Source organism: Plectropomus leopardus, chromosome 13 (assembly GCF_026936395.1).
Source record: "Plectropomus leopardus strain MGB_pleo_1.0 chromosome 13, ASM2693639v1, whole genome shotgun sequence".
NCBI classification, from domain to species: domain Eukaryota; kingdom Metazoa; phylum Chordata; class Actinopteri; order Perciformes; family Serranidae; genus Plectropomus; species Plectropomus leopardus.
Genome location: NC_142188.1, coordinates 20,120,001 through 20,138,829, shown reverse-complemented (window position 1 = coordinate 20,138,829; position 18,829 = coordinate 20,120,001). Strand labels below are relative to the sequence as shown.

Below are 18,829 nucleotides of genomic sequence, written 5' to 3'. Positions count from 1 at the left end.
ATTAAGGAGCATGTTCCCTTGAGTGATGGTACAGTGCAATCAGCACATTGTTGCAGCCTCCTCTGTCAGCACATTGTCAGATGATGATATTCTGGCTCTCGCTTTGCTATTCAGGCTTCAGTAAATTCAGTCTTTTTGCTGCATGAATTTGATGAAGTGATTGATTGATGTTTGGTCATTATTTCTATCTGAGATCTGTTCCTGTAGAGATGAACTATGCATTAAAGGTCCAGTGTGGAGGGTTTAGGTGTTTATATTTGCAGAAATGGAATATAATGAGTATGTTTTCTTTTGTATATGATGACCTAAAAAATTAATCATCACATTTTCGTTAGTCCTTAGAATAAGCCGTTTATATCTTTTGGGTCATGTTCCACTGCAGTGTTTCTACAGTAGCCCAGGATGGACAAACAAAACAGTGGCTATAGATCAGGCCATTTGCGTTTTTGCCAAGCGGCAGCCTCTAAGGCTGAAAAATGAAGCCAATGCAGAAGTGCCAAAAACTACAGTTCATCGACTGGCAGATTTAGGCTGGCTCAAAAACAGAGTAAATCCCTATAGACCCCACATGTTAGGCCTGGTACAAAAATGGTTATGGTCTCTAAGCCTGATTTCAACATTCAGGACAACTGTAAAGGGCTGATTTTTTTAAAATTACTTACTAATTTGCATTTCATTAAGGCCCATATTTACCCATATTTGGAGGGAGCTGCTGGAGTGACTGGCTGCCTGTGAGGCGTGGCTGTGGTCTGTGAGTCAGATCCACCCCTAGCACCTCCACAGCCCCAAACTTTAATCCAAATATGTTCACTTTTGGTGCCAAAAAACCAAGATGAGGATGGCTGTACTCAAGGCTTCAAAACGGCAGCCCACAAACCAGTTGGTGACGTCATGGTGGTTATGTCCATTATTTATATGATCTAGCTTTTTGCATGTTTGCATGGCCACCATAGTAAGCAACTCCACTGCAACGACCACCATTGGAAAACACTGACTTTTTCACATGAAGCTGCTTTTTTTAGTATTAATACCGGTTTACATCGCCTAGTCTGTTTGTTTTTGGAGAGGAAGAGATCTCTGTGGATAATTTTGCTCCTGGTAAAAATGTCCTAAAACAATGAACAATGAAGAAATCCTAATTTGAAGAAGTTTCAGCTGGAATCTGCAATCCTCACCACTGGATGCCACTATATTACCTTAAATTTTACACACTGTTCCTTTAATGTGAATGAAATAATGGAATTTATTAATAGCATCAATTGAAGACCAAGACAGTTCTTGCTACTCTTGAGTTAATGCATTGCTGAAACAGGTGTTTTGGGGCTAAGTACTTACATATTAGTAAATATAAGAATATTTTAAAGCTGTTTCAGATCCTTGTTGACCAGTCTACAGCATAAAATATTCAGTATGTTATCCAATATCTCCTTCATAGTTCAGAGCTCTTAATGTTTTAAATTGGCTGTAAAATGTCAGCCCAGAACCTAAAGACTTCTGACCTGAATAAAAACATCAAAATACATGAAGTGAGCATCAGTGTATGGCTAATGTAATATAGAAGTGTCATAAAAATGTGTGTATTGAATGAGCAAGAGATTTTTTTTACTTGTCGCTTGATTTCCCTCATCAAACGTCTGTATAAAATATCCATTATTCACGTCCTGATGCAACTTTCTCATATTAATTCAGGTTCAGGCATTGTTTTTAACCTCTACAGCCAGAAACTGTGAATTTCCCAGCTGCGTCATAGCATTTTTTTTTTCTGCTAAATGAAGCAAGTTATCAGTTTGGCACCAGAAAGGAGCTGTTTTACATTCTGTGATGAGAGAACATGGTGGTTTTTTTGTGTACACTAAAGACGGTTTATTTATTCTCTTTCATGATAAAACACGGGAGGGAAGAAATAAATTCTGTCTCCCGTTGTCACCATGTTTGTTTACATCGAGCTCAGTCCACAGATGAAAAGCTAACCAAATGATTAAGGATGGGTCAGTCGTCATTTTTTTCAGCTTGGGATTCCTAGAAGTTTGGATTTTCTGGGGTGGTAGATAATCTTTTTACCACTTTATGTGAAAAAAACAACATCACAGAAAAGCCTGTTTGTAGAATTAGCTTCATCCTTTTTATTTATTTTTAATTTCTCTGCAAAACGGAGTCACTTCTGTGGATCTTTCTGCAGCTGTACCTGCTATAATTTAGACTACTATAAACAGCTATCAGTGTGTTTTCCAAACTTGTGTTCTCATTTGTTGGCATAAGGGAGACTAATTTTGACACTCTGTGTTATCTGGTGTTTCCTTCACAGCTTGAACTCTCCCCTCCCCTTCATTTCTCCTCTGATCTCATTGCTATTTTTGTGAGGTCTGCATAAATAATGAATATCATCAAGTCTCTGACTTACTTAGTGAATCCTCGGAGTTATCTTAAATGTGGCTGATGGACAGTGAAGATATAAGTTATATCGAGGATAATTCAGGTGCTCCCTTTGAGTCAGCACATTCGGTACAGTACAGTTTGTATGGAGGATTGTGCCTTAATAGACACGCTACTGTGTAGGCACGGCTGTAAGGATATACAGTGCGTATAGTGTGTGACACACTTTTCATTAGTTCAGTGCTGCACTTCACTGAGTCCTCTCAGGCACACTGACTATTGTTGCAGCATGGCTGTTCTTTCAGTGGGCTCGGATCATATATATATATATATATATATATATATATATATATATATATATATATATATATACATACTGCATATATATCATGTTATTAACTTGATGCACTTTCCTTCTGATTAAGTTTATTCATTTTGTTAAGTTTAAGGTGATTTTAAAGGGTGCTTTTTTTTTACACTTGGCTTTAGTGGTACATAGCCAGCTGGTTTTGTTGTCACAGGTTTTGAGATATCTACCTCTGAGACTGTTTCCTCCATCCCAGTATGATGGAGGAAGTAACTAGGACACTTTATGGAACGAATCTGGGTAAACTTCTTTTAGTGGCACCATGCTTCTTTAGATTAAGTTGTTTGTTTGTTTTTAGTTAATGAGATTCACAGTTACTTTTATAGAGAAATAACTCAGTTTCATCAACTGTTTTTTGCTACTTCAGTGTAACACAACGTGGTCATGGATTATCGTTTAAATGTAGAATTCAGACTCAGCTTTCACTGATTCAAAAACTCAAAATGTAACTGTGATTTATTGTTTAGTTAGGGCTATTCATAAGTTAGGGCTACAACTAATGATTATTTCCATAATTCCTTAAAGCTACAGTTGGTAATTATAATGAAAATACATTTGTGTCATATTTCATCTTCCTCTTACTCTTCCTAGTGCTTCTAATAGCATTTGCTTGAATTGACTGCAGCCCACCAGATATATCTAATCAGAGCAGAGGAGTCTCTGCAGCAGCTGTCAATGAATGTTAAAACTGTAGTCAAACTGTCAAACTGGGCAGCAGTGATAGACTATACAACAAGATTCTGTTGCTGCATTGCCTATTTTGTGCTTCAAAATGAGAAATTGATGACCTGGCTGCCATGTTGGAAATAGTCAACCAAAGTACCAAGCACTGCCTGCCAGGCAGACCAACTTTCTCAATTCACAGCTAAACAGTACACTTACATTTGTTTCTGAAAACATTTGAGGTGAAAATAGGTAATGCAGTAACACTATCTTGTTAAATATTTGATCAGAGCTGCCTAGTTTGGCGGCCTACCACAGTTCACAGATAGATTGACATGATTGGCAGCTGCTTTAGAGACTCCTCGACTCTGATTATTTGTTTTTCGTTCACAATCAAGACCATTTGAAATGCTACAAGGAAATAGAGTAGGCGGATAAATAAATTTTTCTTACAAATTATCTGTCTAATTTAATGCTGTTTAAATATAAAAGCCCAAGGTTTTATTTGACCAACAGATTTTAACCCAAAGATATTCTATTAAAAGTCATAAAAACTTATAGGAAAGCAGCAAATGTTCATATTACAAACCTGGAAGAGGTGAATGTTTGTGGATTTTCCTTCACAAAGTAGTTCAACAATAAATTAATTATTGAGTTGTTAGGGATTTATTAATAAATTCATTGACTTATTGCATTAGCTCAGGTTCAAATTGAGTCAACATTTTTACACATGGCAGGTACTTAGTCTTTAGTATGGAGTATTAATGCCTCACCTTTCATTTTCCCTTTCCTCAGAGATGTGTAGTTATGTTTATACAGCATATAACAAACTCTCTGTTTCTAGTCTTTAGTCATACTATCATCAGCAATGTAGGCCCTATTCATCGTTTAAAGTTGAAATAAAAGTTTGAAGAAGCTCACAGAATTTGTCGTGAAAAAATAAAATAAAAAAGTTTAAAACGCACTTGAAACTTCCAGGAGGAGATAATATTTCTGCTTCACGCTTTGATTCAGACGCTATTCATGTGGAAGCCAGATACTGATAATTAATGAAGTTAAAGTGTCAAACAGAATCACCAGACATAAGTTAAAGCCACTTTGAGTTATTTTTTTTCATAGCAAACCCTTTTCATTAAAAATGTCGAAGGTAATTTGACAGTGTAAAAAAGAGGTAACTTGAGGTAAAACTCCCAAAAATCTCTTACTGCAAAATAAGTTAAGTAACACACAGCACGCTGGTGTTTACCATCCCTGCCAGTCTTTGATCACTTTTTATCAAAGGTCTGAAGAGACCAGGGAGTAAAAACATGTCATGGTGATTCAGCTTTATCTGAACAGTGCTGCTGTTTGGAGACGGTGTTTTGCTCTCAAAGGACCATACTGGTGGTTTTGTATGTTCTGACTGTTAGATTACAACCTGGACATCCAGCTTGGAATATTTTTCATGTGCAATTTTGCTAGTTTTTTTTCCCGCAGATATTTGGAATTAACCTGCGATAGAAATTCACTTAAAGGTTAACTAACTAACTAAGTTTTTGAAACTAGACCCTATGTTCCCATGTTTTGTATCTGAGTGACTAATGATTACAACACTTTTTGTAAATGGTCCAGTATTGAGTGGGAGTTCTGCACCTGGCAACTGCGAAACAGGCGGCAACGTAACCACTCAAGGCTGTTGTGCGCCTTCAGTTTATGTCTACTTTAAGTTCTTGTTTTTGTTGCAGACAAGCTCAGATTATTGTAAGAAGTGTCTAATAACTTTAATGGAAAGGACCGTTCAGATATGAGTCTTTATGACCTTTTTTTTTTTTTTTTAACTGTAAACGGGCCTGAAATCACTATCACTAAACACCCTGGACTCCTTTTAAATAAACAGTCATTTTAGCATATACAGAGCCAGCATATTGTCATATCTAACTGGGTGATTTAAGGATTTATTTTAACCAAACTAGAGTTGGTGATGGTTTAAACAGTGAAAAGACAAACAGAAACTGCTTTTGTGAGTCTCATTTTGCTACTAGTGATTGTAAATGTAGTTTGTTTTCCGATAATAACATGACTGTTTAATTAAAAGAAATCTGGTTGGTTTTGCCATAGCAATTACTTAGCTGTTTCTGGCTAAACAAGAAAGAACTTATTCCATAACAAAAGAGTCTCTGTCTGTAGGGATACCTTCCATAATGTTGTCAGTAAAACAGCACTTTTAGTCCACTTAAATTGAATATGCACAAATGACCCAAAGATTACTACATTGTAGCCTGTTTCACAGCTGCTGGCTGCAGCCTTCTCCCTCAATACAGGACCAATTTTAAAAAAATGTGGTCTCCATTACTCACATAGACACAAAAACATGGGAAACTAGGGTCCAGGATAAAAAAAAATACTGAAGTTACCCTTTAAGGAATTACACAGTGAACAAAATTAGCATTTTTACAAGTCACCCTTTGTTTTTATTTCCTTCCTGTAGTTGATTTACTATTTTGTATATTAATATTACTTAGAAATGCAATACTTTTTGAAAGACAACACTTTTCTGAAATAAGATTATTCTTTAATGCTAATTGTTTGCAAGTGATCTTTGCTTGCAACTAAAATACCACAACAATAATGAAATAAAGGTGATGAGTTGTTGACTGTGATGGATCAATTTTAAGCTGATTTTCATACCATATAGTTTTTATGTTGTTTATTTCCATTTTGTATAATTATTCAGTGTGAGGTCTGGCTCGTGATAGCATAGACAGTGCTGTACATGTGTAGTTATCGGGCTAAAACATTTGCTATTATGGTTCTTTAGGTTTTGATTCATCATTCTCTGTTGAGAAATGTGCAGAACTGACAAAATGATTTCATTCCAACAGGACAAATGGGATCTCAGTTTGAATGGATGAGATGTTTTTATAGTGCAGCCAAGTTTTGTGACTTTTCTTTTTGCAAGAAAAATCTGTCCTTGAGCAGCTTCAAATATCCATATTTCTTGAAGACACTGCAACCACAGTATGATTTTCTCTGCTTTAGAGTCAAAATTTGTCATGGTGAAGGTTCATTTAGAATACAATCTAAAAAAAAATACACTGATGTCAGAAAAAAGAAGTAGTGTGGCCTGTAGGTGAGACACAACCTCAAGATCTATTGAAAATAATGAATAATGCTGACAAAGCAGTTTACATCATCAATGGGATACACAGTTTTGCAGATAATTATTACATAGCTTGACAACGCCATATGTAACTGTATGGTTACTGCTGAAGGATAAAAGAGATGTTTTTTCTTTTTTTTATTATTATGATCAACAAATCCCATGAAAAGAAATAAGAAGCAATGAATTCATCCTGACAAGTCTTTGTAGCCACAGCCTGAAATCCAGTACATTATCTCTGCCTCAGACCTCCACTGCATCCAGAAACTATTAAAAACATATGAAAAACACATACTGATGCATTTTGTCAGCATATTCCCTCATTGCAGTAAACATAGTCAGTGTTGTTTATTCTTCACTTTTTGTCTAACTAACAAAACAGTGTAAAAATGGGACTATGTCCTGGAGCATGTGCAGTGGTGTCTCCAGAGATCCACAACACACTCGCAGTGTTGTTGCAGAATTATTAAAAGTCAGCCTTTAAATGTCTAGGTTTTATTTAATTTACAAAGACATGCACAGTAATGATATGATGGTTTTCTAAACAATTTGAAAAGTACTGAAAAGATCTTTCTCTTATTAAGTTATTGAATAATGTCTTACTAAAATATGCTTTATTTTCCAGGGGCAAGGTGTGAAGATAATATCGACGAATGTGTTTCGAACCCATGCCGAAATCGAGGGAAATGTATTGACGCTCCTAATCGATACCACTGCTTGTGTCCTGATGGCTTCATTGGGCTCCACTGTGAGACCAACACTGATGAATGCATGTCAGCGCCTTGTCTTCATGGGAGGTACACATTTTTCAGCGTCATTTAAAACAGAAAGACTGCGAAATCAGTGCCAAAATTGCATGGAATTAGTTTTAATTACACTCCTTGCCAACATAGCGAGTGGAGACATATGTCACATGTTGGAAGGAGCTAATGTGATGCACTTAAAGGTTGTTTCCGTGGTCTCTAAATTACAGTCATTAATTCCATTGAAGGGGAAATACTCAATCGTTCAAAAGAATTTCTCCAAGGATTCTGCATGAACTACATAGCAAAAAGAAAAAAACTGCATATATAAATGATTTTTGGTTGATTTCACACAGTAGTATGATGCTGATGAATCATTACTAAACCCCGTCTGTTGTGGCCTTCTCAGCTGTAAAGATGGAGTAAATTCATACTCCTGTCTTTGTGAATCTGGATGGATGGGCAGCAGATGTGAAACAAACATCGACGTGAGTTGTGTTTACTTAATAAACCTGCTGTGTGTTCAAGAGGAATGTCAGGAGAATTTTGTAATCTTTGTGTGGCCTTCGGTATCACTAACTCTATTGATTTTTCCATAAGATAAGTCAATTGAACTACCAGGATCATGTAAGCATTGTACAAATACCTGATTAAAGAAATTGCTTAGTCTAATGCCTAATTGATTTAAACCACAGCTTGTGCTGGACTCTAGAGATAAAACATTGAGTTGCTTTTAAGGTTTCTGTGAGCATTTGGTTCATTGTTTAATCTGATCATCTGCTTTTTAACTACCAACAGTTCATTGTGAAAAAAAAGCCATTTGTTAAAACAAAACATAATGCATTTTAGGTGCATGTATTTTATTTCAAAATATTTAGCAGTCTTGTTAAGCGTATTTGTCTTTTAATTTTCAGGACTGTGCATCTGGCCCCTGTTTCAATGGAGGCTTATGTGTGGATCTCATTGATAAATATGCATGCTTCTGCCAGGACGGTTACACCGGGAAAACTTGTGAGATAGATATAGATGTCTGCAAAGAAGCTGCTTTTAATGTCTCACTGTGTTTCAACGGAGCCACCTGCCTTGACGGTGAGGGATCAAACTTTACATGCAGGTGAGTTTTTACAAAGTTTCAGGTCTTTTATTGTGTTCCTAAATTGATACAAATGATTGTCCCGGGAGGGAGTCGTGGTAAGAGGAGTTGATTGGAACAACATGCCCTGCTGAGTGCAGCCTAGACAAACAGATAGATAGATATTTGAACTGTCATGACTCACTTAAAACCAAACAAAGCCACAATTTGATTTTCTAATTGACCATTAGAAAAACCTCTCCACTGAACTGTGATTGTCCAATCATAGCTAAGCAACCATAACAAGGCACAACAAACCTGACAAACACTGGATTTCTATGCATGCTAGGGTGGTTACCAAGGGGCTGTATTAAGAGCCATACGTTTTCTTTTATTTTAAACATTGCAAATACAACAGCAAAATTGCAAGGAATGGATTAAACAATGTATTTATCTGCTCTAACGGGAGCTGCAGTCATTACCACATTTGGCTAACTGACTTATTATTTTTCAAAAATTGAGTACAAATTGTAAATCGACACAAAGTGGTAAATGTGCCTCCATACTGTATGTGCTGTGTGTTACCACAAGGCCTGACAGGTGTAATTTAAGGAATACTTTAACCCACAAATGTCCATTTGTATATCAATTACTCACCTGTGTTGCGTTGAATTCAGGAAAAAAAACAATGTTTTTCTTGCAAGCAAAGAATCCAAAAACAGAGATTAATTGAAATGATTGGGGATTATTAGTTAGTTTGTTTGTGTTGTTGTGCAATTTTGGTATTTTTAAGTAGAGTTGGTTTGGATCCACCAAAGTCACACTATAACACAAATTACGATTTGATGCAGCACCTCTCGTGTTCAGCAGGTTAAATTACTGGTTTGTCAATCAAGTCTGGCTTTGAAGAAAATAGAAATAAGTTTCACTTTTAGTTCAGTTCCCTGTCTAAAAAGGTAGTGTGTTTGGGAAGTACTGAGCATATGGCTGGATAAATAAGACTTGGATTTTTCTGCACGAGTTGTGTGTAAGTTTGTAAATGGGTGTTGTAGTATAGTTTATGACTTCAATTCATCAATAATTTTCTCAGGGTTTAGATTCTTTGTTTACTGTGGAGGCATGCGAGAAATTCAGCCTAACCCGGAGTGAGTAATACAAAAATAAACGTTGGGGGGGGGCATGTCAGGTGAACTGGTAACATTTAAAAAAAAATACTTCTGAATTTGCAACATTTTCTGTTAAAATTGGTGTCAATGAATGGGAATTAGTATCTCTAACTAAAAATACATCTTGACTCACAAGAATGCACCATTCCTGTGAGTGTACTCTGCATTCATACAGGATGCAGTAGCAGATCTCCAGGCTGGTTCCAAGTGAATCATTACTTTTTAATTGCTGACATGCTCTCCCTTGAGTGATGAAGTGTATCTGAATACAAGGTGTATGTGGTAAATGCGTGCAGATTTGACACAGCTGCTCCCTAGATGCCTTACAGTTAATTACATTGTCTAACCTTGTGCTGATGTGCTGCTGTATGCTCAGAGTCATGATTTAATGTATCCTGGACTGCCACGACTCCCAAATAGGTTGGTGCACTTTACAGTGTTATATATTGATGCAGTGGACTGCCTACTGCCTCAGCACAGCATTTTTTATGATGTTTACTTTGTTGTAGGCTAATTTGTTTATATATATTACAGGGAGGCAATACAGCGAATGTTGTGCATTTACAGATAAATGTGCACACTAAGGACAAACATGTCCTTTAGTGTCCTGCTGATCTGCAACATGATGATTGTGCATCGTGTGCATTTTGCAGTACAGAGGATTCTTTTTCTGAATTTGGACATCAATGAAATATATTGTGGTATAAGTGCATTATTAACTGGTTAACATTGGCCTTATTTAGACTCAATAATCTTTTCCTCTTTATTATTGATTTGTTATCTGCAGATAATTGAGGATTTGATGCTGATGTATGAAAAAAGTGTTTCACACCACCAGAAAATATTAATACACATTTAGATGTTGCACTGTGATTTTTTTGGAGAAAGGTAAATAACTATGACTCTAAAATCACATTCTAAGATTGTTTTTTTTGAGGATTTTTTTGTACATCGGAATATTTTTTCCCACTTGACTGGATAGAGTTTGGTCAGGCTCCTACACCGATTAATGGCCTAAAATGTAAAATCAGTCATGCAGCTGTTTCTTAGCCAGACCACATCTACAATACATGATAACAGTGTTGTTTTATCTGCATGTTATGTTTGAAGTAGTACACATTCAATTTTTGCACCAGTTCAGCAAATGGCCTCAAAACCCACTCCATCCTCTCTGGTGGTCAGCCAAGAGGTTATGCATGAAACACTTCAGCCCAGTTCTGATGTTGTAGTGCTACATGATTAAATCAACTGGGCCTCACAGATCTCAGTTCACAACAGAAGTCAAAATCTCCAAAAGGGTTTTTAGCCTCATGAGTCTAGTAAAAGTTTCTTACTGAATTCTGAAAACCTAAAGTTTTTGGTAAATCAGAAATGGTCCTTCCCACTGTTGAGCTTGTATCCCTTTTTCTGATGTCAGATATTCCCAAAGATGTTCAGTGAGTTTATGGTCCGGTGATTGTGAATTGGAAATCCATGCAAGTCAGCAGACCTTGGTCCTCCTATGGCCTCAGGTAGCTTTGATGCATGATCAGGCTCATTGTCCATCTGGAAAATGACTGCTCTTCTACAAACTTAACGCCAGCGGGGCTGACATCTGCAGCATCGAGCGGCACCTCTCTTTGCTCAAGGTGTAGCTTATCCTCCGCAAATCACCAACTCCACAACAGAAAACCATTACCACACCTAAATATACTCACTTTGTTTACCTGTGGATTTTATGCACTGCTGAATCAATCCATTGTGTTTTATCTTCCCCTACTATAAGGTCTCTAAGTTTTCAATAGTGAGGTTGGTTTTTTTTTTAAGTTGTTCGGCCACTTAACAATGCTGGTCCCAGTTTTGTCACAGAAATTGACTCTGTGTCAATCATCACTTATGACAATGAACTGTGTAAATAATGGACATAGCTAAAGTGCCATCAGCCATTGGTTTATGAACTGCCAATTTGAAACCATGAGTTCGGCCATTTCCTTTGTTTATCAGTGCCAAAAGTGACCATAATTAGGTGAGAAGTGTGAGCTGTGGAGGAGCGAGGAGACGATCTTTCTGGAAGCCGAGGACACAAAAAAAATGACACCCCTGCAGTTGTCATTAATGTTAAAATTAGCTTTAGAGACTAGAACTGTTTCTTTGTTCCAGGCTGTAACATGTGTATACTTCATATGTTAAGTTGGACATTTTAACATGAAGGCCTGTGGGGATTTACTCTGTTTTAGAGCCAGCCTCAATTGGCTGTTTGAGGAACTGCAGTTTTTAGCACGTCTGCATCGGCTTTATTTTTCAGCCTCAGACGTTGCTGCTTGCTTAAAACCCACTAGAAGTATGTGGGTGTATTTTTCCGCAGACTCTCTGCTCTGCCTGTATTTTCTTATGTTCTTATTTTCTGTGCTCTGGATGTTTATGGCTGTGTACCCCCACAGTGCTCAGGTGAGGTATGGGCTTTTTAAAAAAGGTTGCAACCAAGCGCCAAATCCTGCATGCTATACATTTATATTAAATTTGAGAATCATCAGTTTGAATCACTGTTGTGTCTCTCAAGATACCCTCCCAAAAATGCTATTTTACATAATATACCCTGAAATAAGAAGCAACTGCCTAGAAAAAGCTGTTTTGATAAATAATGAAAACGTGCAGTTCTTACAGATGCAGTGTGTCAGACCCGCAAGAAGGAAGTGACAGCAATGCGAGACAGCCTCACAGTTTGAAAGTATGATATGTTTTCTTAGCTGTCCACCAGGTTTCATGGGGGATTTCTGTGAAGTGGATGTTAACGAATGTTGCTCAGCTCCCTGCCACAACGGTGCCATTTGCGAAGATCTTATTAATAGCTACGTCTGCCACTGCAGGTCAGGTGAGTCACTCAGACATCCTGTGAGTCTCTCAATTTACTTTTAAACAAGACAAACAATGCTGTTTTCTTTCTTTTATAAGACCCACTACAGGAAAACCTCTGTGGCTCATGAACGCGATTGCTAAGACACTTTTTTTTAAGTGAATAGAAACGCTTCATGGTGCCCCAGATGTGTTACGAGTACAGTTTTCCATATGTAAACCATGCTGATGCTTATAGACTGCTTATATTGGATTGGAAAAGGCCACATAAATTGTCACTAAAGGTTATCATATTGCCTACATAGCCTCTGTACCTCAAAGCCATCCAAAAGTCATCTGCTTTCCTCCGGGGAGGAATTTGTAGTCATACAGTACTAAAAAAGACAGTGATAAAAAGACGATACGGGCCGGCCTCATTAAAATGTATGTGGCATCTTAGTCTTTAGTGAAAGCCTTTTCTTGTCTTTGTATGTGTGTGAACCCAAAAAGAAGCAAATCAATGTAGGAGAATCTGATTGATATTCACTTCAGAGGGTGGAAGTGGGAGAGCCTGGGCTCACCACGGCACTCTGTGGGCTTTTGTTCCTGGCAGGTTGGACAGGCCTTCACTGTGAGGATGACATTAATGAGTGCCTTCCACAGCCCTGCAACCAGGGGATATGCATCCAGAATGATCCGGGCTATGGCTACACCTGTTTCTGTCGTCCTGGATTTGTGGTGAGGCTCCCCACCTTATTCCCAATCTCCTCGACTTTTTTCTATTCTCATTTTAATATTAACCTTTACCCTTTTGAGTCCACTAATTTACTCAGCTGTTTAAAGTGTGCTGTTACATTTTTCTTTGTTGTTTACAGTCGAAACATTATTTATTTATTCCCATTGTATCAGATGCCTTTCCTGTACAGATAAGCAACGACTTGCAACATTTTTGTACTACTGCTGCTACATTTTAGATTTACGCCCCAAAAACTTGCTCAGGAAAAATACACATATTTTTAATGTTGTTATTGCATATTAAAATGATAAATACATTTAAAAGTCACTTATCAGACACTACCTTGCATCACATGGTTTTTAAGTTTAAAAACAGCCTTGTTTTTGTTACATAATGTCATGTTCCCTACTTAATGCAAACTTAATTATTCAAGCTGTAAACATTATATCCCATTTAGCATCGTGGCACAGAGTTACAGGACACATCTGAAGGCTGTTTATTTTTCATACACAGGGGAGGAACTGCAAGCACAACTATGATGATTGCCTGTTGAATCCATGTCCGCCAGCATTTTCCTGTGTAGATGGCATCAACAAGGTCAGCTGCCTTCCTCCTGTTACGGATGCTGTTCCCTTGGCGACTGTAGTCAAGAACACAACTCGCGGCTCCACACCCAGGGTGCCAACGCCAACACTCAGCCCGGCACCGATAACAGCTGAGCAGTCCACAGGTACGCAGCACACTGTGCATGCATGCAGTCTGGTATTTCCATTTTATGTAGCTTTATAGTTGTACTGCACTACATTTATCTGATAGCTATAATTACTTGTTACTTTTCAGATTCTGATTTTACATAAAAACACTTTATAATCTTATAAAATACAATGCACTGCTGATGAAAAAAACAGCAGTTAACAAAGTTTTTGGCTAGTGACTTCTTAGAAAAGAGCTGTGTCTACTCCGTCACATTTTAGATATGAGAAATTAATATTTAGCAATTTTACATTTTAGTGACATTTCCCCTCACATGGTTTCATAAAAAAAAACCTCAAGGTATAAAGGGGAAAAAATTATCCAATATTTCACACAAAGAGCAAAACTTTAAAAGTGTGTCTGAAAAAAACTTTGAATTTTCATCTTTCCTTAGCTATCAATCATCTCATGACCCCTCTGATTTCTGTTGTGACCTTTTCGAGGGTGTCTGACCCCTGAGGTCGGGAACCACTGGACTAAACTAACTAATTGGCACTGAAAACTGCTTCACACTTATTTAAAAGGCTCCTTACACATTTTACATCAGCACTGACAATCTGATGATATGATGTTTATATTGGATACTACTACTCTATATTTTGCTGATTGCGCCCCTGTAATTTTACATAATTGGGATTTTGAATGCAGGAATTTTACTTGAAACAAAGTATTTTTGCACGGTTGTATTGCTACTTTTACTTAAGTAAATGGGTGTCGTTTTAAAAATGACAATTCTAGTACCCTTAAATTGATACCGATACCAATAGAGAACTTCATTTGAAACCTATTTTTCATGCCTCCGTGCCAGTAACAGCCGTGGCCATGGCCAACAAATTTAAAGCATTGTCAACTGTCATGGCTGCATATGAGTCTGGACAAACGAGTGAAAATTGTAACTGCAATTTGACTGGTTCATGGAGGCATTTAACCACAAAGCAGTAACTTTGGTGTCTACTTCACTGCATACTCATGATGTGAATGGAAGCTTTCGGTTGCTTAAATGCTTCTAGACACCACAGGCGTGTAGTATTGCAATACTTTCGAACATTTTGATGGCATCTCAGCATGCTGAATAACCAACTATGTCAAGTCCGCCACACTTGACTTCACCACACCACAGACTGTTTGGTTTGTAGCTGCTGCAGTAATGGGCCACACTCAGTAGTTGTCACATTAAATCGAAGAACACTTGCAGTGATTGGCTGCAAGCAAAACCATACAAAAAGTCATTTTTTCTAGATCTGAGTACAAAAATGATCAATTGTAGTTACTGTTTGACTGGAAAAGTTTAGATACTGCTTGGCACTGGGTTATTTGGGTCAATGCCTTAACGGTTTGAGTACAGACACCCAGCCATAGAAAACGATCTGAATAATTCCTCCATCATTGGTTATATACACAATGCTGCAGTATCCTTATGCCCTCTTTAAATCCTTATGCCCTCTTTAAAGCAGATCTAAATGCAGTTTAGTTTAGGTCTTAATTTTGAAAGACGTGTGTAACTTCAAAGGCGACATACAGTTAACAAGTTTCAATTTGGCTTCAGTTCAAATTAGCGTCTCATTTATGAACTTGTGTCTGTGTTCAGGGTTCTTCAGCATACCTTTGATGTTAACTTTCTTGCATGAGAATAAACTCAGATCAATATGTATACAAATTATATTTATATAATTTTAAAAAGCACAGACTCATGGCTTTTGGAGAGGGAGTCATTCTGAATATGGCATCCGCTTAAATTAAATGTTTCTCAATTAAGTCAAAGCTCCCATTACTACGCTATTACTTCCATTTACATTTTGTGTCAAGAAAGTGACACTTAATTATTTAAGCTGATAATCCATTACACCATCAGTGTGTACTGAAGGTGGTCCAGGATTTTTTTTTTCCTTTTTTTGTGACAAATTGCAAAGCTATCCTTCTCTCGTCCTTCCCACCAAACATTTTTACTGCACAAGGTTTGCCAGTTTCGAATGAGAGGAGACTCCCACTGAGCTGGTACTCCAAATGTGATTTTAGAGCCTTGGGAGCATAGCGGGCGATGATATATTAGGTTTGATTGAGAGATTGTCGCAGTTTGTGCAGCTGTGGTGGAAGAAAAAAAAATCTGTTTAAAATCAAGTTCTGTATTGCACACTAAAGTGCATTTTCTATTTCTGTTTGAGGACGATCATTTGAAAGAGTGGTCAGTCCAATTATGATTTGGCACCATATCCTTTAACACTCAAACGAAGACACAGAACACAATATGTAATACATTATAGGTATTGGATTCAGTCATCTATGTGAGAGGAGGAATCCGGAGCACTGGGCACATTGTTACTCCTTGACAGATGAGGTCTGTCTACCTTTGAAACTGTTCACAGAGCTGTAAAACAGACCTATTGAACACAGACGAGCTTGAACCAATTCAGTGAGACACTCCGAAAATCACTGTGGGCCAAACATAATGGAGTCCTCGCCCACTGCACCTGATCCAGCCCCCATCAAGCCCGTATTGCATCGAGAGGGTTAAATGAACACACAAAGCAAAGATAAACAAACCCGAGCATCTACACACCGACACGTCTCTTTACTCTTTTACATACTAGTGCATAATCAAAGTAAATAAGTTTTAAAGGAAGAGGACCCAGAAACTCATGAGTTTATCTAACTAGGTCACCATCTAAACGCATGCAGTGCCCTTGGTGCTGCTTGAAATAGACTCAGACAGTGCTCCTTTAAACCTAGGACTGCTCCACAACCTTTGAAATATCAAGTCAATGGAAATTTAAACATAGAGGGGCTAGTTAATATGGTACACTGACAGTAGAGGATGTTAACAACTAAAGAGCATGTACCTTTTCCCTTAATGTTGATGTAGAAAATAAACTCAGCTCTGCAAAACTAGTAGCTACAAAGAAAGAAACCTTTCTACACGGATTGAGATGATTGTCTTCTGTTGTTTTTTTCTTGCACTGTACATTCAACGCTGAGCTTCACAGTATTTTAGCTCTACAAAATGAGAGCTGATGGAATCTAGAGAGGACACTGCTGGTGGAGGAAGGCTTACCGCAGCTAAGCCACGATTTGGTTGACTTTCCTTGGAGTGATCACCACAGTGCAGGTGGAGCTGTTATCTGTTGCCGCCACGTGTAGCAGAAATGAAATTACCTAAGCTCCTCGAAAATCAACTTGATGAGTAAGAGGTTAGCTGAAGGGTCGTTTCAAACACGCAGCGCCTGTCTCGGGGCACTTCACCCTGTTGACCTTGAGCTGAACATGCATGCATTTGTTCTGCGCTAATTCGTGTAAGCATGTTTGTTTATGATCAAGTGAGCAGTGCCTATAAGCATTTTGATTAAGTCAGTGACACAACTTTGCCGGTGTTTCATGATGACGTCCACATGGCTTGAATATTCATGAGAAAAAGGCTCCTCAAGATGTCTAAATTTGTCTTTTCAGCTGCAGTTTATGGCCTGTGTGCTCCGGTACAGTAACTGTCAGTGCGGTGCGTCGGAGTAATTTCATCAGTTATTTTTAAAACCAGACAACAAAGATGTTATAAGACAATAGATATGAAAAAAGTCCTATTATATTTAGGATTTTATTCCTCTGTGTATGTCAGCGGTGTAATAATATTCTGCTAAATCTTCCTACATGACATATCTTGAATATATAAGACATTTTCTTCCAGTTTTTTAGGTACAGTACAGAGTGACCTTTTGCCTTCCCTCGGGGCACTGAAATTGCACGGGTCTAAGAATGGTCCTCAGCAGTATTTTATCTCTATTCTGTGACAAGTTCAATCAGTCAGTCTATTACCTTACCCAATAAATCAGGGATGAAACAGGGCTTACGTCCTGCCTTTTTTTAAATAAATGGGACATTAAGTCTATATCAATTAAATCCCGGCGCCCAAAGTCTACCCTCATATTAATTGATCTTAAGTTCGTGTTTCTCCAAAATATATTTTTCTAGCTTGTGCTTTAACCTGTCTGACATCTGCATGCCATTTGTGCTGCGACACTGCGCTCCACCTCTCTAAGTTGCATTAGATATGACTCATATCAATTTTCTCACCTCTTTTATGGACATGTATTAAGACTGTCCCTAATTAAATCTGATCTGAAAGATTTATCTTCCCACTGAGACAATTTTTTTTCTATCCTACTGAAAGTAGAAAAGCTTTTGAACAGAATGAGTGACAAACTCCTTGGTCAGCTTTATCTCAGTTCTCTTTTCCCCCTGTTATTGTAAAAGCTGTGCAGACTGGTACTGTGCAAAAAAAGATATTAAAAGGTTTTAAAAAAGGATACAGTTTAAATTGTACACATTTACAATTTAGATTCAGCCCACATGTGGATGAAAAATCTGGTGTGAGAATGTAAGGTAGCGGTAAAAACAGGAGACCTTTGAAGGAGAGGCTGAAGCTAACTGCTAATGAGGTATGATACTGCCTCCTGGCAGCAGCCTCAGACTGCATCAAAGACTACATCAGACTAAACAAGGCTTTAAAATTAATGAATAGCTTTGTCTCTGAGGGGTAATTTTCCATCATCAGCATTGGCAAACCCCATTGTCAGGAGTGAAGCAGAAGACAGCACAGCATTGTTGCTGCGTGCATTTATCCTCATTAATTCACAGATCACAGTAGGTCTGCTCCTAATAATTCTCACTTCTTTTTTTTTTTGTCAGGGGATTTTCCTCGGGGTATTGGTCATATCGCTCTACAGAGAAAATGGCGGTATTTAGGTTAGCTTGTTTGCCAAACGCCCTGAGGGGCCGACTGTCAGATCAAAGGGGGTCTAGCCTATTAGGACTTGACGCGTAACAAATATTGATAAAGGTCTCACTCGCAGCTGCCCGATTAATCATGGCAACAACTTTAAAGGGGCTTTGCTGATTTCTCTAGTGTAATGATTTTTTTTTCCCAGATAAGAACAGACAGAGCATGAGACAGGTGCATCGAGGAATGCTTTTCATTTTAACAGGCTCTCCGGTTTGACTTTTCTGCAACAAATTGCACT

The 18,829-nt window shown here is 37.8% G+C and overlaps 1 protein-coding gene across 1 annotated transcript in view; it reads left to right on the top strand.

Moving 5' to 3' along the window:
- eys (EGF-like photoreceptor maintenance factor) overlaps positions 1–18,829 on the top strand; it is a 205,464-nt gene that overhangs the window by 99,215 nt on the left and 87,420 nt on the right. The window contains exons 30-35 of the mRNA XM_088086235.1: positions 7,168–7,339; positions 7,695–7,773; positions 8,200–8,399; positions 12,250–12,374; positions 12,948–13,072; positions 13,584–13,800. Of these exons, the coding sequence (XP_087942361.1) occupies positions 7,168–7,339; positions 7,695–7,773; positions 8,200–8,399; positions 12,250–12,374; positions 12,948–13,072; positions 13,584–13,800 (918 nt within the window). The remainder of the gene's footprint in view (positions 1–7,167; positions 7,340–7,694; positions 7,774–8,199; positions 8,400–12,249; positions 12,375–12,947; positions 13,073–13,583; positions 13,801–18,829) is intronic.